At 40.2% G+C, this 24,773-nt stretch overlaps 1 protein-coding gene across 1 annotated transcript in view; it reads left to right on the forward strand.

Annotated features, from left to right (window-relative positions):
• Positions 1-24,773, forward strand: part of LOC128655029 (proton channel OTOP2) — a 68,552-nt gene that overhangs the window by 19,912 nt on the left and 23,867 nt on the right. The window contains exons 2-4 of the mRNA XM_053708877.1: positions 2,723-2,862; positions 4,696-4,754; positions 21,237-21,376. Coding sequence (XP_053564852.1) covers positions 2,723-2,862; positions 4,696-4,754; positions 21,237-21,376 — 339 coding nt within the window. The remainder of the gene's footprint in view (positions 1-2,722; positions 2,863-4,695; positions 4,755-21,236; positions 21,377-24,773) is intronic.

Raw genomic sequence — 24,773 nt, forward strand, 5'->3', positions numbered from 1 at the left:
GGGGCCGTAGTGCGTGCCTTCTGCCGGGTGGTTACTGGGTGGGCCTCCTGATGTGGAGCCTGAGGTACAAAAGCAGAGGTCATCTGACCCAGGTCATTCCCCAGTACAACATCCGCTGGTAGGTTTTGCATTAAGCCCACCTCTACCATACCCTCCCCCGCACCCCAATCCCAATTAATCTTAGCAGTGGGCAATCGGTATACTGCTCCCCCTGCCACTCGTACTGCCACGGATCCGCCAGTGTGTGCTGTATCTGGCACCAAATGGGGAGCTATCAGAGTTAAAGTAGCTCCCGAATCCCGAAGTCCCTGGACCTCCTTCCCCTCCATGGTCACCAGCTGACGGTGATGTTGCTGGTTATCGGTGGCCCGGACCGACATCACCTCATGCAGAATTCCCAGGGGTTCCCCGGCTCGGGTGCTCAACACCTCATGAGCGGCTGGCTCTGTTTGGTAATGGTGAGCAGCCGCCCTTGGGGCCAGGTTCTGTCTGACCTGGTTCCAAGCTTGTCTGCTCCGATTTTGGGTGCACTCACGTGCCATATGTCCCCACTGCTTGCAGGTGTGGCATTGTATATTCGCCCATCCATTGTATCGTGAGGTGGGTGGTGGATTCCCTGGGGCTGGGCGAAACGGTGCCACTGTGGGGATGTTAGGCTGTAGAGGACTGGGTTGTCCCGTGGGTTGAGCGTACGTCTTAGGTAGTAGTCCATGGTGCCTCCTGGCATCAAAATGCTGGTCTGCTAATCTGGCTGCTTCGGTTAAGGTGAGGGGTTTTCGATATCTCACCCATTCTTGGGCTTCTGGGGACAAGCCGTTAAAGAATTGCTCCAACAGCATCAGTTGTCGCAATTCTTCCATGGTGGTAGCTTGGCTGGCCTGTATCCACCCCTGAGATGCTTGATCCAGCTTGTGGGCCCACTCTGCAGGGGAATCTCTTTCTGGCTTGCGCAGGCCTCTAAACTTGCGCGGTATGCCTTTGGGGTAATGGCATATTTTTCCAAGATCGCTCTCTTCACTTTAGCGTAATACTTGCTGTCCTCCCTGGGTACAGCACGATACGCTTCTGCTGCCTACCGGCTAGCTTGCCTGCTAGCACCGGCACCCATACGGACTGCTCCAAATCATGTAACTCGCACAGTCTCTCAAAATCCTGTAAATACCCATCGATCTCATCCTTCTCCTCATAAAACATTTTAAAGGCATGGTATGGGATTTTGGGTCTTACTGGGTTACTGAGTGCTTCCGAAATGGATTCAGCTCGGGAGGATGCATTCCGCGGACTGTGTGCCATCCCGTACTCCTGCACATCTGCCATTACCACGGATAGCATATCCCGTGGTACATGTTGGGGTAAAAATTCCAGCCTGGTCCTCATTTCCCTCTGGTATAGGGTCTCCTCCATGGCTGCTGGAGGCGTAGCGCTGCGAGCTCTGTCTCCCTCCATCAGCTCGGCAATTAATATAGCCTTGGGTTTGCTGCTGGCTATCTTTCCCCTGACTTCTAGCAGTTCCTTTAACGTTTGTCTCTTTAGCTTACAATAATCCGTCTCCTTTCATTTCGGTAGTCGGTTCTTTCACTGTATTCTGCTTGCCATTCCCTTTTCTTATTCGGCAGTTACAATTGCACGAATTGCGCTTTTCGGCTGTAAGGTCGGATCCCAACGCTTGCCACCAATTGTAGCGGAGAGCAATATTAAAATACTCCCAATAACCGGACGAAACAGTTTGGGAGTCAATAACTCACGACCCAGCCAGTTTTCAGGTTTAAAACAGAATGACATTTATTAAAAGGCTATGCCTAGTATTTATGCAGGTCTGACCCCCCAGATGGGGGGTTGAAAGAATTTTGTACATTAGATGGAGGGACCACACCCTTGGACAGACCACAATAGAAGCACATTACTTTACTAGATAGATAACAACAAACACAAAACACATTTGGCTTTCCTTATCACCTAGGCGTCTGCTCTCTGAGGGTGATTAAACAATGGACTGTTTATCACTAACTTTAATGACAGTACACAATAGCTCTTAAAGTTGAACACAGTTAACTCCTTCAGTACTGACAGAAGGGTCTGTCACATCTACATAGCACACAATACAGCCTATAGACAACCTTTCTTACATTATAGTCCAGAAGTGGCTAGGTTTGCCACAGAAATTTAATATAAAACAATGTTTATTAACCTGCTGCAAGCATTAGTGCGATTATGAGTTTATTAACCTGCTGCAAGCATTAGTGCGATTACAAATCAATGGTTGTAGGCTGTTTACTCCATATGTAGTATTGGGTGGGAGATAAATCTATGTGCTTCAGGATATCCACAGTGCTTTACGAGAACTGAGCTCCAGCACCCGGTACCTGTACCGAGGAGCCTGAAGCTCAATCTTGAGTGAATCTGTCTCTTTTGTGACTCCATACTTTTTTGGCTCCGCCTTCACCCATGGCCGGTATTTCTTTGAGGAAAAGGTGGCAACCCTAGTGACCAACAATTGCAGTTTAACTAAAGATTAAGGACTGATGTGTTATGTTAGGCAGTTATGATTCTGCCTTTGGAGTAATAATCCTGAAAAGAACTGATGTGAAGGGTTAACCCTGTGCTAGGGTTGGGAACAGCATAAAATTGTTCATGTGCTGGCAGATACCATATATAACAAAATCTAAACTCTGTCCAATTAAAGATGATTATGATAAATGAACACCATTTACCCTTCCACCAGGGAGCATCGTTCTGTTTGGGATTGGGACTCTCATTATGAATGGCTTTGGGATCGCAAACTCACTGGAGCGTCTGCACTGCAAGCATTATGCCATCAACGTTACTTACCCTGCCATACATGCTACATTTGTCATTGTTCAGGTGAGCCCCCTGTTCTCTGGTGTTCCTATGTACCTGATCTAAGTACTCTGCCCTCCTTGAGTTGTATCTACCCCTGGTGTCCCTGTGTTGTGTATATCTGATCTTTTTTCTCCCTGTGCCACTAATCTCTGTCCCTGTGATGATTATCTCTGACTCCTGCTCTCCCTGTACCATGTGTATCTGTACCTGCTCTCTCTGTACCATGTGTATCTGTACCTGCTCTCTCTGAACCGTGTGTATCTGTACCTGCTCTCCCTGTACCGTGTGTATCTGTACCTGCTCTCCCTGTACCGTGTGTATCTGTACCTGCTCTCCCTGTACCGTGTGTATCTGTACCTGCTCTCCCTGTACCGTGTGTATCTGTACCTGCTCTCTCTGTACCGTGTGTATCTGTACCTGCTCTCCCTGTACCGTGTGTATCTGTACCTGCTCTCTCTGTACCATGTGTATCTGTACCTGCTCTCTCTGTACCATGTGTATCTGTACCTGCTCTCCCTGTACCATGTGTATCTGTACCTGCTCTCCCTGTACCATGTGTATCTGTACCTGCTCTCCCTGTACCGTGTGTATCTGCACCTGCTCTCTCTGTACCGTGTGTATCTGTACCTGCTCTCTCTGTACCATGTGTATCTGTACCTGCTCTCTCTGTACCATGTGTATCTGTACCTGCTCTCTCTGTACCGTTTGTATCTGTACCTGCTCTCCCTGTACCGTGTGTATCTGTACCTGCTCTCCCTGTACCATGTGTATCTGTACCTGCTCTCCCTGTACCATGTGTATCTGTACCTGCTCTCCCTGTACCATGTGTATCTGTACCTGCTCTCCCTGTACCATGTGTATCTGTACCTGCTCTCCCTGTACCGTGTGTATCTGCACCTGCTCTCTCTGTACCGTGTGTATCTGTACCTGCTCTCTCTGTACCATGTGTATCTGTACCTGCTCTCTCTGTACCATGTGTATCTGTACCTGCTCTCTCTGTACCGTGTGTATCTGTACCTGCTCTCCCTGTACCGTGTGTATCTGTACCTGCTCTCCCTGTACCATGTGTATCTGTACCTGCTCTCCCTGTACCATGTGTATCTGTACCTGCTCTCCCTGTACCATGTGTATCTGCTCCTGCTCTCTCTGTACCTGCTCTCTCTGTACCATGTGTATCTGTACCTGCTCTCTCTGTACCATGTGTATCTGTACCTGCTCTCTCTGTACCATGTGTATCTGTACCTGCTCTCCCTGTACCATGTGTATCTGCTCCTGCTCTCTCTGTACCATGTGTATCTGTACCTGCTCTCCCTGTACCATGTGTATCTGTACCTGCTCTCACTGTACCATGTGTATCTGTACCTGCTCTCTCTGTACCATGTGTATCTGTACCTGCTCTCTCTGTACCATGTGTATCTGTACCTGCTCTCTCTGTACCATGTGTATCTGTACCTGCTCTCTCTGTACCATGTGTGTCTGTACCTGCTCTCTCTGTACCATGTGTATCTGTACCTGCTCTCTATGTACCATGTGTATCTGCCCCTGCTCTCCCTGTACCATATGTATCTGTACCTGCTCTCTCTGTACCATGTGTATCTGTACCTGCTCTCCCTGTACCATGTGTATCTGTACCTGCTCTCTCTGTACCGTGTGTATCTGCTCCTGCTCTCTCTGTTCCGTGTGTATCTGCTCCTGCTCCTCCTGTGCCATATGTCTCTGCCCCTCTCCATAAGCCATGCCTCTAATCATTGTTTTGTTTCTCCTTATTCTACTGTCTCCCACTTTGGTTACTTTGACATTGTCACCATTGGTAGTGTTAATGAGGACTAACAGCTATTTCTTTGTTCCTATCAGACTTACTTCCTTTGGGTGTCTTGCAAACACTGCGTCCAGATATTCAAGAACACCACCAGGTGAGCAGATGAGAATAAGCACTAAGTGTAGTCTTGTTATTTCCTGATAAATAGAGCTGATATTACATCTTCCCGCATTCTAGACCAGGAAGATGTAATATAAAATGATGGATTAAGTGGCTTTAATTTGTGCAAATACACAAATCTAAATTTTATTTGGTAGAAATCATTTTTTGTTTTCTTGTATTTTCATCATTCATCTAAATACTAAATAGTATGAGTCACATGCAGGGTGAGCTACCCTCGAATCAGCCAATAGAATGAGAGCTGCTTAAATCCTATTGTCTGATTTGAACAGCCAATAGGATTTTAGCAGCCCTAATTCCAATTGGCTAATTCAAATTTTTCAGCCAATAGGAATGCAATGGTACCCCCAGCAGGGCCGCCATCAGGAGGTGACAGGGGTGACTCCTGTCAGTGACCCAATGGGCCAGGGGGGCCCCATGAGGCAAGAACCATTAAATGGCATGAGGCAAGAACCATTAAATGGGGTGACTCCTGTCAGGGGCCCAATGGGCCATGGGGGCCCCATGAGGCAAGAACAAACAAAAAAATAACAAAAAAAAATTTTGCAGCCACCATTGGGTACTACAGCAGAGTGCTTATTGAGCATGGGGAATGTTATTACAAGGAGTAAAGCATTAGCATTTGAGAGGATTTCTGAGTGTGTGCCTGAGTCAGACAGCAGATCACTTTCATTTGCAGAGGAGGTAGGACTTACTTAGCAAATGTTTTTTATTTCTTTGTGCAATTTCGGATTGTAACTTCGGTGTGGTATTAGTTGTATGGTGGGGCCAGGGGTCCATAAAAACACATTTTTTTAGCAGTAGTGTATTTATGATTATTTGACAATGCTGTAGAAATTCTATATTTAAAACCATGCAGAAATGTTTCCTCCTCAATACACAAATGGTAGGTGCCCTTTTGGCAGATATGCAGATATATATTACATTCCAGTTTACTGCCCCTTTAGACAACGACTTTCCAGATGCAAGGAGGCATTTTGTCTAAGATTTTTACATCAGCATAAGATGTTATACTCTCAGACTAAGATTGCTCAGTGTTTGAAATGAGACAGGTTAACTTAAAACTGTTCATTTTACACTACAGCTGACTTAATTTTGAAATACATACAAACAATCCTGCATTTAACCAGATCTAATGGTATGAGTACCACAGCTTATGGTTCCACCAAGACCATATTGAGTACAGCATTTTCAAAATCCATAAGTACAGCTGACAGATGGGAACATTTGTACACTATATTTGAAGTGGTGCTCTTGGTTGGGGAAAATGGGAAAAAAAAACAACATATGTCAACCTTTTAAAAGTACTTTTCTTCCTCTAGCCATCTACCCAGATCATTAATGTACAATTCTGAATTCACAGAATGATATTTACAGAACAAAACAAGAGTATACAATAGGATAGTTACTTCCCTTTAGTTAGAACCACTGCCTTCCAAACAGTCTCTCTCAAAGCTGTACAAACGATGTATATTGGCAGATAGAGGCTCTGGTTCTAAGGGATCTCCAAAGGATTTTTCTCTATGTTTCACAATTTCCCAGAAGAATTCTGTCTGTATCTGTGTACAAAGAATATCACATTGACATAGTATGTCTGTGCACCTTAATATATAAGTGCAGTGTACTCACAGAATAATATCAGGCAAACAGCTCCGCAGGTGATTTCACAAAAAAACAACGATCAGGAAAGGAAAAAAGCTGGCTTTTTTTTTTTTTTAAATAAAATGTTTATTTTACTTAACGCAAAAGTGTTTCAACGGCTATACTGTCTTTTTCAAGAGCTATTTAAAAACTTTGTATATCTTACAGAAAATCATAGACAATGCCACATCGCAGGTGGCCTTAAATACACAATCATGGGCGGTATCTGATACCTCATTGGTTGAGGTCAGATTTACACTCGATTTAAAAAATATTTAAAATAGAAAAACATTTAAAATAAAAAAACTAAATAAATGATAAACACATATTTAACAATTCATTTAAACAAATGTCTAAAAGTAACATTATTTAAAAGAAAAACATATAAACCAATCCTAGATCGTTATATTTCTCAGTTCCCTTTCAGGTTGTCATCTGTGTGCAAGTTCTCAACCAGATCCGTTTCTGTATGGCTTGGTCACATGATATTATTCGTCCAATAGTGCAACGGATAGTTGTTGGAATCATACCGCCCATGATTGTGTATTTAAGGCCATCTGCGATGTGGCATTGTATATGATTTTCTGTAAGCTATACAAAGTTTTTAAATAGCTCTTGAAAAAGACTGTATAGCCGTTGAAACGCTTTTGCGCTGAGCAAAATAAAAATTTTATTTAAAAAAAAAAAAAAAGCCAGCTTTTTTCCTTTCCTGATTGTTGTTTTTATGTGAAATCACCTGCTGTTTTTTTGTGATATCACCTGTGGAGCTGTTTGCCTGATATTCTGTGAGTACACTGCACTTACAGTATATATTAAGGTGCACAGACATACTATGTCAATGTGATATTCTTTGAACACAGATACAGACAGAACCCCTTTTTGGGAAGATTGTGAAATCACCTGTGGAGCTGTTTATCTGATATTATTCTGTGAGTATACTGCACTTATGTATTAAGGTGCTCAGACATACTATGCCAATGTGATATTCTTTGAACACAGATACAGACAGAATTCTTCTGGGAAAATTGTGAAACATAGGTGCCCATTTATCAAGCTCCGAACGGAGCTTGTGGGCCTGTGTTTCTGGCGAGTCTTCAGTCTAAAGACCGCTGCTGCATAACCCTGTCCACCTGCTTTGAGCAGGCGAACAGGAATCACCGGAATTCAACCCGATCGAGTACGATCGGGTTGATTGACACCTCCCTGCTGGCGGCCGATTGACCGCGAGTAAGCAGGAGGCAGAGTTGCACAAGCAGCTCTTGTGAGCTGCTGGTGCAATGCTGAATACGGAGAGCGTATTGCTCTCTGCATTCAGCGAGGTCTTGCGGACCAGATCCGGACTGTCGGATCAGGTCCGCAAGACCTTTGATAAATTGGCCCCATAGAGAAAAATCCTTTGGAGATCCCTTAGAACCAGCGCCTCTATCTGCCAATATACAGAATTATTTTTGTTTCAACATTTACAAATATGATTCTTTAAAAAATGATATCTTAATTTCTGCAATTTTTTTATCATGCATGTCACACACTGTTGATTTAGGGGATGCAAGGTGCATAAATGTTTCCTCCTGTGAGTGTTTCTGTTTCGTGTCCGTGTTTATGTCTTTGTGCTTTTGTTTGTGTCTCTATGAGTGTGTATGTAGCTTTTTTCTGTGGGCCTCTCTGTGAGGGTGGGTGTGTATGTCTTTGTGCATTTTCTGTGAATGTCTGTGAGGGTGTGTGCATATGTCTTTGAGCTTTTTCTATGGGTGTCTCTGTGAGGGTGTGTGTATGTTTGTCTTTATGTATTTTCTCTGGATGCCTCTGTGAGGGTGGGTGTGTATGTGTTTTCTGTGGATGTCTCTGTGAGGGTGTGTGTGTGTGTGTATGCATGTATATATGTCTGTGTTTTCTGTGGATGTCTCTGTGAGGGTGTGTATTTTCTGTAGGTGTCTCTGTGAGGGTGTGTGTATGTCTTTGTGTGTTTTCTGTGGATGTCTCAGTGATGGTGTGTGTGTGTATGTCTTTCTGTGTTTTATGTGGTTGTCTCTCTGTGTGTATGTCTTTGTGTGTTTTCTGTGGGTGTCTCTGTGTGTGTGTGTATGTCTTTGTGTGTTTTCTGAGGATGTCTCTGTTGGTGTTTCCTTGGGTGTATGTGCAAGTTTAAGTTTGTGTGTATGTCCATTGTCTGTTCCTTTTTAGGACATTTTGACCTTACTACTGATTATTCACATCTTTCTACAGACTTTTTGAGAATAACAAGACCTTTCCGGAAGTCACCAATCCACCATTTAACCTTTAAATTATTGTTTAGGCCATTCAGAGCCCTTCCTTTCAGCCACTGCATGCTGTTGTCATCACTTAGTTAGCATCTTCCTTTACAAAAAGATAATCAGAACACCATATTTTGTTTTCTAAATCTCATTTTTTTACAAAACTGTAGTTTACCTCATTACTTGTCAGGTCAATGTAAACAAGTGCTGAGTGTCTGTTTGGGTGTCTGTGTCTGAGTGTGTTTCTTTGCGTGTCTGCTAGAGTGTCTATATGTGAATCCTTATGTGTGAGTGTTTCAGTGTATGAGTGTCTGTGTGTGTGTGTATGTTACTACCTTTACAACATTTCCAAGTTTAAATAGACACAAGAATAAAGTGCATATACGTTTTAGTCACTTGGTCAAAAATTGCACATGTCAAAGGAGGGGGGGGCTGATCAATGGTTAAGTCAGGGTCCCCAAAATTTCTAGTGGCGGCCCTGACCCCCAGCATAAAAGGGCTACCTTGCATTTCAAACCTCAGTGTGCGGTAGACGATCACATGAAGAGGACCTCCACGTCCTCGACCACCGCTTTGGACCTCCACATCCGCGCATCGACCGATCTGCCTCTGCAGGGAGGAAGAAGATGCCAGTCCCACGATGGATGAAGATGGAGCCACCTGGATGAAGATGCTGTCTGGATGAAGATGGAGCCGCCGGGATGAAGATCGTTCAAGCGGTACTTCAACAACTGTGAGTACCTAAAGAGGGGTTAGTGTTAGGTTTTTTTAAGGTTTTCTGGGGTGATTTTTTTTTGGATTAGGGTGGGCTCTCTTAAAATAGCTGAATGCCCTTTTAAGGGCAGCAAAAGAGCTAAATGCCATTTTCAGGGCAATGCCCATACAAATGCCCTTTTCAGGGCAATAAGTAGATTAGGTTTTTTAGATATTTTTATTTTTATTTTGTGGGTTTGGGGGTTTGTAATGTTAGTGGGTCTTTGTATTTTTTTTTCAAGTAAAAGAGCTGTTTAACTTAGGGCAATGCCCTACAAAAGGCTTGTTTAAGGGCTATTGGTAGAATTGGTATTCTAGATTAGGTTTCTATTATTTTGGGGTGTTTTTTTTTTAAATGGGTATTAGAATAGGAATAATTTTTATTATTTTGGATAATTTGTTTGTTATTTTGTGTAATGTTTCTTTTTTGTTTTAGGGTCGGTTTTTATTTTTAGATTAGGGATGGGGCATTTCATAAAAGAGCTGAATGCCCTTTTAAGGGCAGGAAAAAGAGCTTAATGCACTTTTAAGGGCAATGCCCATACAAATACCCTTTTCAGGGCAATGAGTAGATTAGATTTTACTTTATTTTATTTTGTGGGTTTGGGGGGTGGGGGTTTGTATACTGTTAGGGGGTGTTTGTTTTTCTTTTGTAGGAAAAGAGCTGTTATCTTTAGGGCAATGCCCTACAAAGGGCCCTTTTAAGGACCCACAAGAGGCAATTTTAAGGGCCCTTGGTAGTTTATTATAGATTAGGGTTTTTTACTTTGAGGTGTGTTTTTTTGTTTTTTAAACAATAAAATTTTTTGGAGTAGATCATCCCTTTAAGTAGAATTCTAATGCTCTTACAATATCTTAATTAAGTACGAGGCCATCAAATTAATTTTTTGGATTAGGAAAAGGAGATGGGATATAATCTCTTGATTGATGATATTTGAAAAATCACTTTAGATTAAAAAAAAAATACAGGAAGTCTTCCTGCAGACGATATTGCTAAAAACATCAAAAACGTTATAAACAGAAGCTAAATGTTAAGACCTTTATAAAATAAATAAATAAATAATAATGTTCCAAAGAGGAGAAATTGGTTTAGACTAAGGGCTCCATTTATTAAGTAGAGGATGCTGCTTCTGGGCCCCATCGTTTCAAGCTCCTTAACTTTTCTGCCACCTTTTAGGTATCGGATTTAAATCATCAAGACTCGATTGGAAGGATTGACCGCCCCCGCTAGCAGCAGATTGGCCGCCAGTGAGCAGGGGGCGGCACTGCACAAGAATTTCCCTAGAAATGTTAAATTTAGTGAGGTTTAGCGAACATGATTTACTACAGTGAATCATGTTTGCTTGACTATTAATAAATCTACCCCTAAGCCTGAACAAAGCCATGATATCAAGACAGTTAGCAATTTTACTGTAATGTGACTCTTTAAAGGCTTATCAGATAAGTCATTATCCAAAGTCTTGGAATTCTAGTACCAGTTTAAACGCTATTTTTCAAAAGTAGTAAAGAAACAATTTTTGAGAAATGTTACTTTATGGCCTGAAATAAGGTGTTCATTGTTCAATACAACACCAAAGAAACGTATTTGTTATTAAAAAAATAGGTATACAATCTCTAATTCATCAAGATGAGACACTCAAGATCTTAATGGTTGAAGAAAGCTTGACATCTGAATCAGACTTGTAAGTCAAGTTCTGTGGGACCTGACTGGAACATTCATATTAATGAAAAATGCTCTAATAAATTTAATTTATGACTCTTGGAAAAATAAGTCATTAGGTATATCTCTGGTAGCCCCCATAGTTACACAATCAAGTAGAAAACTACTTGAAGGAGAAAACATTTCTCTGGAAGCAATTACCTAGTAAGGAAATGTGCTTCACAAAATTTTCTTCCTGGGATGCGAAATTTAAGAAACTGGAGATGGTCTAGGAATTAGAAAGAAGGTGACTCCATTTTTTTTTCTTCATTAAAGTTTGCCAGGGATCCAGGATCTCTTATCAAGAGTGTTGACTAGTTTGGCAGATTATACTGGAATATACATTTTTTATTTTTAGTGCTTATTTCTGTCTTTCTTGCATTGTTGTATATTTGTTTAATAGTGAACGCCACCTTTTGTTATGCTTTATATATGTGGTTGATATAACAATTGTTTCTCTACATATAGCTATATATATATATATATATATACATATTCATTTTGTTCTCCTCACAAGTGGTTTGTTTGTCCTGTGCCTCCACCTACCAAAGAACTCATACAAATAGGTGTCAGGGATCCCCTCCCTTAAGCTGAAAAGCAAAGTAGAAGGTCATTAAATCTCTGCTTGTACTGTGGAAAACCTGAACATATAGCTTGAGTGTGCACTACCAAGCCCAAGACTCCTAGGGTTAAGCAGCCTATTCCCTTCCTCTCTGTTGATCAAATGCCTAGATATTCTAAACCTCAATTGTCCCTACCTCTCTCTTTGCAATGGGATAAGAGCTCTGTTAGTCTACCTGCCATGATTGATTCTGGGGCCTGTGGATGTTTCCAGGACACACAAATACTTCAGATTCCTTGTCTCACTAAAGAAAAGCCAATTCACATACAAGTCATAGTTGGATCACCACTAAAAAAAGGACCAATCACAAAGGAAATTATTAATTTATTGGTCACAATCTGGAGGTTAATGCACAGATCACAGGGACGTTAATGCCATCAATGTAAATAATAAATACCCACTACCACTTATTCCAGAACTGGTGGATCAATCAGCAGTCATCTTCAGTAAAATTGATTTAAGAGGTGCCTACAATTTTGTGAGATGACGCAAAGGAGATGAGAGGAAAACTGCCTTTCGTTCCCATTATGGGCACTATGAGTACACTGTAATACCCTTTGGTCTGTGCAACACCACAGCTATCTTTTAGAGATTTGTAAATGACATGAGGGCCGAAATATCAAGCTCCGGATGGAGCTTGATGCCCTGTGTTTCTGGTGAGCCTTCAGGCTCGCCAGAAACACAAGTTGTGAAGCAGCAGTCTAAAGACCTCTGCTCCATTACCTTTCCGCCTGCTCTGAGGAGGCGGACAGACATCGCTGGAAATCAACCCGATTGAATACGATCGGGTTGATTGACACCTCCTGCTAGCGGCCGTGAATCTGCAGGGGGCGGTATTGTACAAGCAGTTCACAAGGACTGCTGGTGCAATGATAAATTCCGAAGGCGTATACTGTCAGCATTTATCGATGTGCAGCAGACATGATCCGCAATATCGAATCATGTCCACTCACATTATGATAAATAGGCCCCATAGTCTGTGATATCCTGGATATTTATGTAGTAGCCTACTTGGATGACATACTCATTTACCCCTCTTCTACACAACAACACTATAATCACATGAGGACTCTGCTTTCTTGAGAAATGTATTTTCTACACTGACTCAGTATAATTCCTAAGCTTCATCCTAGCATCTGGAGAGATTGGTATTGATTCCAAGAAAATTGAAGCTATAATAAACTGGCCCATTCATGACAGTAAAAAAGCTATTCAACACTTTGTAAGTTTCGCAAATTTTTACAGAAAGTTTTTAAGACACTTTTCCTCTATTATCCAACCTATTAAAGCCCTCACCAAAAGACTACCAAATTTTTCTGGTCTGATAACAACAAGCCCTTGATAACCTAAAACAACCTTCTCACCCATCCTGATCTTACCTAAACCAAGGAAGCCTTTCTACATTGAAGTTGGCACTACCAAGACATTCAAGTAGTATTATCACAAAGAGCAGGTGACAAGGATTACCTCTACCCTGTATCCTTTATGTCTCCACACCTCTCTCCCCAGCAGAAATAAACTATGATGTAGGGGACAGTTAACTACTTAAAGGTCTGATCATTCCATTTATGTTTCCACTGACCAAAGGGTCAGAATACACAATACCACAATACCGCACAAAACCCAAGGCCTGACTTTATGTGCTCGTGCACGCTTTCCACCATAGACATCAATGGGGAGAAAGTGTTAGAAAAAATCTAACACCTGCGATCGTGGAATGGTGATTGCCGTAATACAATCCCTATTAATATTTATGGGAAAAAGAAAGTTATGTTAAAACCTAACACCCTAACATAAACCCCTAGTCTAGACACCCCTAATCAGCTGCCCCCGACATTGCCGACACTAATTAAAGTTATTAACCCCTAATCCACCACCCCCTAACATCGCAGACACTAAATAAACCTATTAACCCCTAAACCGCCCCACATCACTACTAATAAACTAAACCTATTAACCCCTAAACCGCCAGCCGCCCACATCGCAAATTACAAAATTTAACTTTAAATATAAATAAACCTAACATAACTATTTTAAGAAAATAAAATAAATTACAAATAAAAAAAACTAAATTACAAGATTAAAAAAACCTAACACTACGAAAAAATTAAAATACCTAAATTAAATATTTAAAAAAACCTAACACTACGAAAAAATAAATAAAATCTAACATTACCAAAAAATAAAAATGCTAAAATTACGGAAAATAAAAAAACACTAAGATTACAAAAAATAATAAACGAAATTATCCATAATAATAAAAATTATACCTAATCTAATATAAAAACAAAAAAGCCACCGCAAAACAAAACACCCCCTAAACTAACAATAAACTACTAATAGCACTTAAAAGGGCCTTTTGTAGGGCATTGCCCTAAGTTAAACAGCTCTTTTACCTTAAAAAATTATAAAGTCCCCCCTAAAAGTAAACCCCCCCACCTAACCAACACCCCAAAATAAAAAAAAACTAATTCTAAAAAATCTTAAAATACCCATTGCCCCTAAAGGGGAATTTGTATGGGCATTGCCCTTAAAAGGGCATTCAGATCTTTTACAGCCCATTAAAATAAAAAATCCATATTCTAAAAAAAAACCACACCCAAAAAACCTAAAAAAACCCCTAAGTCTAACCCCCAAATAGGTACTCACCATCCCTGAAGTCCTGCGGAGAAGGTCTTTTTCCAGGCGGTGAAGTCTTCCTCCAGGTGGCGACATCTTCATCCAGTGTGGGGACCTCTTCTATCTTCATCCAGGGCGAAGGTGGCTCAGAGCGGAGGTGAACCTGGAACAGGACCGGTGACCACAGAGCCATCCAGCGTGGAGGATCCTCTTCATGCGATCAATGCCGCACACTGAAGATTGAATGCAAGGTACCCATTTATATTTGGGGTACCTTGCATTCCTATTGGCTGACAATTTCAATTCAGCCAATGGGATGAGAGCTACTGAAATCCTATTGGCTGTTCAAATCAGCCAATGGGTATTTTAGTATTTTTTACAGTTAGGTTTTTTATTTTGGGTGGTTGGTTGGGTGGGGGGGTTTTACTTTTAGGGGGGACTTTGTAAATTTTTAAGGTAAAAGAGCTGTCTAACTTAGGGCAATGCCCTACAAAAGGCCCCTTTAAGGGCTATTGGTAGTTTATTGTTAGATTAGGGTTTTTTTTATTTTGGGATGGCTTTTTTGTTTTTACAGTATAGGCGTATTAGATTACGTGTAATTTTTATTATTTTGGAAAATTTTGTTTATTATTTTTTGTAATCTTAGGCCTAGATTTAGAGTTGGGCGGTAGCCGTCAAAACCAGCGTTAGAGGCTCCTAACTCTGGATTTGGGCTACCGCTGGTATTTAGAGTCAGTCAGGAAAGGGTCTAACGCTCACTTTCCAGCCGCGACTTTTCCATACCACAGATCCCCTTACGTCAATTGCGTATCCTATCTTTTCAATGGGATCTTTCTAACGCTGGTATTTAGAGTCGTGTCTGAAGTGAGCGTTAGAAATCTAACAACAAAACTCCAGCCGCAGAAAAAAGTCAGTAGTTAAGAGCTTTCTGGGCTAACGCCGGTTTATAAAGCTCTTAACTACTGTGCTCTAAAGTACACTAACACCCATAAACTACCTATGTACCCCTAAACCGAGGTCCCCCCACATCGCCGCCACTCTATTAAAATTTTTTAACCCCTAATCTGCCGACCACACGCCGCTGCCACCTACATTATCCCTATGAACCCCTAATCTGCTGCCCCTAACACCGCCGACCCCTATATTATATTTATTAACCCCTAATCTGCCGCCCCCGCTATCGCTGACCCCTGCATATTATTATTAACCCCTAATCTTCCGCTCCGTACACCGCTGCCACCTACATTATAGCTATGTACCCCTAATCTGCTGCGCCTAACACCGTCAACCCCTATATTATATTTATTAACCCCTAATCTGCCCCCCTCACCGTCGCCTCCACCTGCCTACACTTATTAACCCCTAATCTGCCGAGCGGACCGCAACGCTACTATAATAAAGTTATTAACCCCTAATCCGCCTCACTCCCGCCTGAATAACCCTATAATAAATAGTATTAACCCCTAATCTGCCCTCCCTAACATCGCCTACACCTAACTTCAAGTATTAACCCCTAATCTGCCGATCGGAGCTCACCGCTACTCTAATAAATTTTTTAACCCCTAAAGCTAAGTCTAACCCTAACCCTAACACCCCCTAAGTTAAATATAATTTTATTCTAACGAAATAAATTAACTCTTATTAAATAAATTATTCCTATTTAAAGCTAAATACTTACCTGTAAAATAAACCCTGATATAGCTACAATATAAATTATAATTATATTGTAGCTATTTTAGGATTAATATTTATTTTACAGGCAACTTTGTATTTATTTTAACCAGGTACAATAGCTATTAAATAGTTAATAACTATTTAATAGCTAAAATAGTTAAAATAATTACAAAATTACCTGTAAAATAAATCCTAACCTAAGTTACAATTAAACCTAACACTACACTATCAATAAATTAATTAAATACAATACCTACAATTATCTATAATTAAACCTAACACTACACTATCAATAAATTAATTAAATAAAATGCCTACAATTATCTACAATTAAACCTAACACTACACTATCAATAAATTAATTAAATACAATACCTACAAATAAATACATTTAAATAAACTAACTAAAGTACAAAAAATAAAAAAGAACTAAGTTACAAAAAATAAAAAAATATTTTTCAAACATTAGAAAAATATTACAACAATTTTAAGCTAATTACACCTACTCTAAGCCACCTAATAAAATAACAAAGCCCCCCCAAAATAAAAAAATGCCCTACCCTATTCTAAAATAAAAAGGTTCAAAGCTCTTTTACCTTACCAGCCCTGTAAAGGGCCCTTTGCGGGGCATGCCCCAAAGAATTCAGCTCTTTTGCCTGTAAAAAACACATACAATACCCCCCCCAACATTACAACCCACCACCCACATACCCCTAATCTAACCCAAACCCCCCTTAAATAAACCTTACACTAAGCCCTTGAAGATCTCCCTACCTTGTCTTCACCTCACCGGGTCCCGAAGAGGGTCCGAAGTCTTGATCCAAGCCCAAGCGGGGGGCTGAAGAGTGACGTCCATCCTCGGGCTGAAGTCTGGATCCAAGCGGCGGCTGAAGAACTCCATCATCGGGCTGAAGTTGGAAGTCCATCATCGGGATGAAGTCTTCTATCAAGCCGCATCTTCAATCTTCTTTCTTCCGGAGCGGAGCGGAGCCATCTTCTTCCAAGCAGACGCGGAACATCCTCTTCAATCGACGCCTACTCACCGAATGATGGTTCCTTTAAATGACGTCATCCAAGATGGCGTCCCTTGAATTCCGATCAGCCAATCGGAATTAAGGTAGGAATATTCTGATTGGCTGATGGAATCAGCCAATCAGATTCAAGTTCAATCCGATTGGCTGATTGGATCAGCCAATCAGATTGAGCTCGCATTCTATTGGCTGATCGGAACAGCCAATAGAATGCAAGCTCAATCTGATTGGCTGATTGAATCAGCCAATCGGATTGAACTTGATTCTTATTGGCTGATTCCATCAGCCAATCAGAATTTTCCTACCTTAATTCCGATTGGCTGATAGAATCCTATCAGCCAATCGGAATTCGAGGGACGCCATCTTGGATGACGTCCCTTAAAGGAACCGTCATTCGTCGGGAAGTTGTCGGAAGAAGAAGATGGGTCCGCGGTGGAGGTCTTCAAGATGGAGCCGGTCCTCATTGGATGAAGATAGAGGATGCCGCTTGTAAGAAGATGGTTGCCAGTCCGGATCTACTCTTCTTCCCGGATAGGATAAAGACTTTGGAGCCTGGAACGATCGGTGATACCTGGCATGGTGAAGACAAGGTAGGAAGATCTTCAGGGGCTAAGTGTTAGGTTTATTTAAGGGGGGTTTGGGTTAGATTAGGGGTATGTGGGTGGTGGGTTGTAATGTTGGGGGGGTATTGTATGTTTTTTTTTACAGGCAAAAGAGCTGAATTCTTTGGGGCATTCCCCGCAAAGGGCCCTTTTAAGGGCTGGTAAGGTAAAAGAGCTTTGAACTTTTGTAATTTAGAATAGGGTAGGGCATTTTTTTATTTTGGGGGGCTTTGTTATTTTATTAGGGGGCTTAGAGTAGGTGTAATTAGTTTAAAATTGTTGTAATATTTTTCTAATGTTTGTAAATATTTTTTTATTTTTTGTAACTTAGTTCTTTTTTATTTTTTGTACTTTAGTTAGTTTATTTAATTGTATTTATTTGTAGATATTGTATTTAATTAATTTATTGATAGTGTAGTGTTAGGTTTAATTGTAGATAATTGTAGGTATTTTATTTAATTAATTTATTGATAGTGTAGTGTTAGGTTTAATTGTAACTTAGGTTAGGATTTATTTTACAGGTAATTTTGTAATTATTTTAACTATTTTAGCTATTAAATAGTTCTTAACTATTTAATAGCTATTGTACCTGGTTAAAATAAATACAAAGTTACCTGTAAAATAAATATAAATCCTAAAATAGCTATAATATAATTATAATTTATATTGTAGCTATATTAGGGTTTATTTTACAGGTAAGTATTTAGCTTTAAATAGGAATAATTTATTTAATAAGAGTTAATTTATTTCGTTAGATTTAAATTATATTTAATTTAGGGGGGTGTTAGTGTTAGGGTTAGACTTAGCTTTAGGGGTTAATCCATTTATTACAGTAGCGGCGAGATTCGGTCGGCAGATTAGGGGTTAATAATTGAAGTTAGGTGTTGGCGATGTTAGGTAGGGCAGATTAGGGGTTAATACTATTTATTATAGGGTTATTGAGGCGGATTAGGGGTTAATAACTTTATTATAGTAGCGGTGCGGTGCGGTCCGCTCGGCAGATTAGGGGTTAATAAGTGTAGGCAGGTGGAGGCGACGTTGTGGGGGGCAGATTAGGGGTTAATAAATATAATATAGGGGTCAGCGGTGTTAGGGGCAGCAGATTAGGGGTACACAGAGATAATGTAGGTAGCGGCGGTTTACGGGGGGCAGATTAGGGGTTAAAAAAAATATGCAGGTGTCAGCGATAGCGGGGGCGGCAGAATAGGGGTTAATAAGTGTAAGGTTAGGGGTGTTTAGACTCGGGGTACATGTTAGGGTGTTAGGTGCAGACGTAGGAAGTGTTTCCCCATAGACAACAATGGGGCTGCATTAAGAGCTGAACGCTGCTTTTTTGCAGGTGTTAGGTTATTTTTCAGCTCAAAATGCCCCATTGTTTTCTATGGGGATATCGTGCACGAGCACGTTTTTTAAGCTGGCCGCGTCCGTAAGCACCGCTGGTATCTAGAGTTGCAGTGGCGTTAAATTATGCTCTACGCTCCCTTTTTGGAGCCTAACGCAGTGAAAACCCAGCCATTCTGTGAACTCTAAATACCAGCGGTATTTAAAAGGTGCGGGAGAAAAAAAGCACGCGTAGCTAACGCACCCCTTTGGCCGCAAAACTCTAAATCTAGGCGTTAGTGTTTTTTATTTTCCGTAATTTTAGCGTTTTTATTTTTTGGTAATGTTAGTTTTGTTTTTTTTCCATAGTGTTAGTTTTTTTTCATTTGTAATTTAGGTTTTTTAATTTTTTTCGTAGTGTTAGGTTTTTTTAATCTTGCAATTTTAGTTTTTTTTATTTGTAGTTTATTTTATTTTATTAAAATAGTTATGTTAGGTTTATTTATAGTTTAATCTTATTTTTTTTTATTTCATAGGTAAGTTTTTATTTATTTTAAGAGTTATATTGTATCATTAATTTAAAGTTAGTGGGGGTTTAGGTTTAGGGGTTAATAGTTTAATTTAGTGATTTGCGATGTGAGGGTCCGGCGGTTTAGGGGTTACTAGGTTTAGTTTATTAGTAGCGATGTGGGGCCCCAGCAGTTTAGGGGTTAATAGCTTTATATAGTGTTGGCGATGTGGAGGGGTGGTGGATTAGAGGTTAATAGATTTATTATATCATTTGCGATGTGGTAGATGGTGGTTTAGGGGTTATTAGGTAGTTTATGGGTGTTAGTGTACTACGTAACATTTTAGTTATGAGTTTTGTGAAACATTTTTGTTTTGCAAAATCTATAACTACTGGTCTCAGATCGTGGAATGGATCATGGCGGTATAGGCTATAACGCAAGCATTTTAGCCGGACCGCACAACCTGTAATATAGCGTAATGGAAATCCTACACATTCATTTTTTGAGTGCGGAATGGAGAGTTGCGTTACAGGCTAAAATGCTTGTGGTATAGCTGTACCGCCACGACTTGTAATACGGGAGACCTGCCATTTCACGCGCAATGGCCAATTTTTCAGTGGTATAGCCGTACCGCACCGTAATGCAAAACTTGTAATCTTGGTGAAAGCTTCCTTATGGGACACTATCCATCAAAATACTTCAAACTCAAAGAATATCTCCAGATCCACAGGGAATATCCAGCATTCGGAGTTGCAGATTGAGGATGGTTGTAGTGCCATCTTCCGTAGTCCCTGAGGTCCTTTATTATTTACATGACACCCCTCTGAGGACATACGGGGAATCCATAAGATTCAAAAGTGAATTAGTCAACGATTCTGGTGGCATGGCATACAAAAAGATATTAAATCTTATGTACATTTTTGTCCTGTGTGTATAGTCAACAAAGACTCTCTGCAACCCCCTTGAGATTTGTTACAACTACTTCCTGTACCAAACAGACCGTGGGCTGAAAAAAACATGGACTTATAGTCGATTTACCTTTTGTTCAAGGTATTACTTCAGTTTTAGTGGTATTGGATCGCTTTTCTAAAATGGCCCATTTTGTTGCCACCAAGGGTGTACCTGATGCTGATAACTAAGCTACCATCTTCCTGCGAGAGATTTTCTGGCTGCATGGCTTGATGAATGCTAAACATTCACTTTGTTACATTTTATATAAATATCACAACAGCTCACACAAAAGGTTAACATTCGAAACCTGAAATATGGAATCTACACACTCAAAAATATATGAATAATATACTTACCAATTAGGATTAGGGTATATCTATCTACCCTAGTATTGGGTTTTTATAATTGCAAAACACAGTGTGATGCATCAGAAATACACCTTTATTTGTTGACGCGAAATCCTACATGGCTACTTATCTGCTATCCTCAATACAGCTACACCAGTGCAAGGATCTGTGTGTTGCTGGGATGGTGTTGATTTTGGAGAGTTCAGATGCAGATGAGGGAATTCCTATTAATTACCTTGCACAAACACAAGAGGAATTGGCGCGGTGCTCTTTTTCACTGTGTTTTTGTTATGATGACTAAAAAGTTATACATGTCCTAATTTTCATCATTATATATTGTCTTGGACTTTTTTTTATTCCCAGATAAATGAAGAGTATGTGCTGAATATAAAATATTTATAGGTTGATCCTACGGCTGTTTTGTTTGTGCTCACAGGTGTGGTCTGATGTTTTTGCTGACTGTGAATTTGACCATTTGGGTGATTGCAGTGATTGAGGAATCAAGACATCACACTCTCGAATTGGAGCGATATCTGGAGGCAAACAGTTCAGTGAACATAAACACAGAACATGAAGGTATCAATGTCTGCAAAGTGAACTCTTTACGTTTAAAGATTGCGCTCTAGTGAGTCAGACTATTAGCTAATTAGAGTTGGATATTCAGGTTAAATTAAAAAAAAAATATAACAAAATTTATGCTTACCTGGTAAATTTCTTTCTTTCATAATGGTGAGAGTCCACGAGCCATCACATGTAGGAAAAACACCCAAAGCAACAGGGCTTTTAATCGCTCCCATTTTTCCATAATAACTCAGTCATACATATGGCAAAGAGAAAGGAGAAAAGCAGGAAAGAGAAAGCAGGGTAAGTGAAGTGCAAGTCGATATTGCCGCAACTATAATAAAACAGGGATCGTCTTGTGGACTCTTACCATAATGGAATAAATTCATTTATCAGGTAATCATAAATTTAGCTTTCTTTCATAAGGTGGTGAGAGTCCACAAGTCATCACATGTGGGATCATATACCAAAGCTATAAAGTTCACAAGACCATCATGAATTAGGGAAAAAGTTAAGGCAGGTACGGCGCTAAACAGGTATAGCGGTCTGCAGAACTTTTCTGCGAAAAGCAGCCTCAGAAGAGGCAAATGTGTCAAAATGGTAGAACTTTGTGAAAGTATGTAAAGAGGACCAGCGAATTTGACAAATGGAAGCTTCATTCATGAAAGCCCAAAAGGTGTCCAATGCTCTAGTAGAGTGAGCAGCAATTCCCTTTGGAGGAGCCTTACCCACCACCAAGTTGGCTTCGCAAACTAAAGCCTTCAGCCAAGTGGATAAAGTAGTTCCTGTAGCTTTCTGCCCCTTCGCAGTGACCAGAAAATGAATAAATAAAGAATGAGAAACTAAATTCTTTTGTAGCCTGAAGATAAAATGTTAAAGAGACATGAAACCCAAAAATGTTCTTTCATGATTCAGATAGAAAATACGATTTTAAACATCTTTCCAATTTACTTCTATTATTTAATTTGCTTCATTGTCTTGTTATTCTTTGCTAAAAGGTTTATCTAGGAAAGCTTAGGGGCAGCAAAGAACCTAGGTTCTAGCTGCTGATTGGTCGCTGCATATATATACCGATTGTCATTGCCTCACCCATGTGTTTAGCTAGAAACCAGTAGTGCATTGCTGCTCCTTCAACAAATGATATCAAGAGAATAAATCAAATTAAATAATAAAAGTAAATTAGAAAGTTGTTTAAAATTGTATTCTCTATCTTAATCATGAAAGAAAATGTTTGGGTTTCATGTCCCTTTAAGTATCTAAAAACATTTTAGTGGTGAAAAAAAGGTATCTCTTTAGCATATTAGAAGCTGGACAATGTCTTGATTAAAGTTATCTGCAGATACGACTTTAGGAAGGATTAAAAATCAGGTAAATCACAGGATAGAGCAACCATTTCAGACACTCTGCTGGCTGAAGAAATTGCCTAAAGAAAAGAACCTTTCAAGTTAACAGCTGAATATGAAGACTATGGGGCCGATTTAACGTGCTGCAAACGCAGCTCTTTCCGCAGGAGCCTTCAGGCTCGCTGGAAATATAAGTTAAGAAGCAGCGGTCTTATGACCGCCGCTCCTTAACTTATCCGCCACCTCTGAGGCGGCGGACAGCAATCAACCCGATCAGATACAATCTGGATGATTGACATCCTCTGCTACTGGCCTAAATGGGTAGCTCCTGTATCTGATGAGCCTAAGGCGGCAAAGGATTGTCTTTGGCCCTTACAAGCATCTGCGTTTAACTGGTAGAGTGCAGAACAGCTGTATAGGGGATAACCCTGGTGGGTTGTGAATCCCTTAAGCACTCAGCTGCAACCGCATCTCTGCATGACCCTGTCTAGCATGAGACTTAAGACACTGAGGCCCATTTATCAAGCTCCGGCCTGTGTTTTTGGTGAATCTTCAGACCGCTGCTCCATAACCCTGTCCGCCTGCTCTGAGCAGGCAGACAGGAATCGCTGCAATTCAACCCAATCGAGTACAATCGGGTTGATTGACACCCCCTGCTGGCAGCCCATTGGCCGCAGGGGGCAGCGTTGCACCAGCAGCTCTTTTGAGCTGCTGGTGCAATGCTGAATACGGAGAGCGTATTGCTCTCCGTATTCAGCGATGTCTGTCAGACCTGATCCGCACTGTCGGATCAGGTCCGACAGACATATGATAAATCGGCCTCTAAGGGGCCCATTTATCAAGCCGTCAACCACAAATACGCTGAAATTCCGCAGCGTAATTGTAGCGAGCCTGATTCGCCTTATTTATCAAAGGCTACAGACCGGCAAAAGTAGAATTTTGTGATGTAACATACGATCCGCCGGTCTCAGTCCGACACAGATCAATGCTTACGTCACTACAGATGTTCTGAATGCAAATTCGGCACTATCTGACTACTTTTGCTACTTAACAAATAACTATCAGGTACGCTCGCCACTATTCCGGCCCAGCATATCTGGTTTATAATCCGCCACCCTGGAGGCGGCGGATGCCATAGGAATCAATGGGAGTCTGAAAGCAGCAAAAGCTTATGTTCGCTGCTGCCCGATATCCCATTGATTCATATGGGAGAATAAAAGTTATGTTTACACCTAACAACCTAACATGTACCCCGAGTCTAAACATCCCTAATCTGCCGCCCCCTACACCTCCACCACCTACATTATACTTATTAACCCCTAATCTGCCGCCCTGACACCGCCGCCACCTACATAAAAGTATTAATCCCTATCCCACCGCTCCCGGAGCCCACCGCAACTAAATAAATGTATTAACCCCTAAACCACCAGCCCCCCACATCGCCATAAACTAAATTAAACTATTAACCTCTAAACCTAACAACCCGCTAACTTTATATTAAATATTCATTCCTATCTTATAATAAATTTAAACTTACCTTTAGATTTAAATTAAACTATATTAAACTACTAATTAACCTATTTTAACTATTATAATAAAATTACATTAAACTATATTAAAGTAATAATTATTCTACCCTAACTATTATACTAAAATTACATTAAACTATATTAAATTAATAATTAAACTAACCTAACTTTTAAACTAAAATTACATTAAACTATATTAAATTAATAATTAAACTAACCTAACTTTTAAACTAAAATTACATTAAACTATATTAAACTAATAAGTAATCTAACCTAACTTTTATACTAAAATTACATTAAACTACAAATTAAATTAACTATATTATATATTTAAACACCTAACCCTACTCAAATAATTTAATTCTACACTAAAAAATTACAAAGTTACAAAAAACTAATTAAGTTACAAAAAATAACAAACACTAAGTTTCACAAAAAAATAAACACGTTACAAAAAATAAAAAAGAAAGTATCAAAGCTTTAAACTAATTACACCTAATCTAAGGGCCCTATGAAACTAAAAAAGTAATCAGCTCTTTT

The sequence above is a fragment of the Bombina bombina genome, chromosome 1, assembly GCF_027579735.1.
Source record: "Bombina bombina isolate aBomBom1 chromosome 1, aBomBom1.pri, whole genome shotgun sequence".
NCBI lineage: Eukaryota > Metazoa > Chordata > Amphibia > Anura > Bombinatoridae > Bombina > Bombina bombina.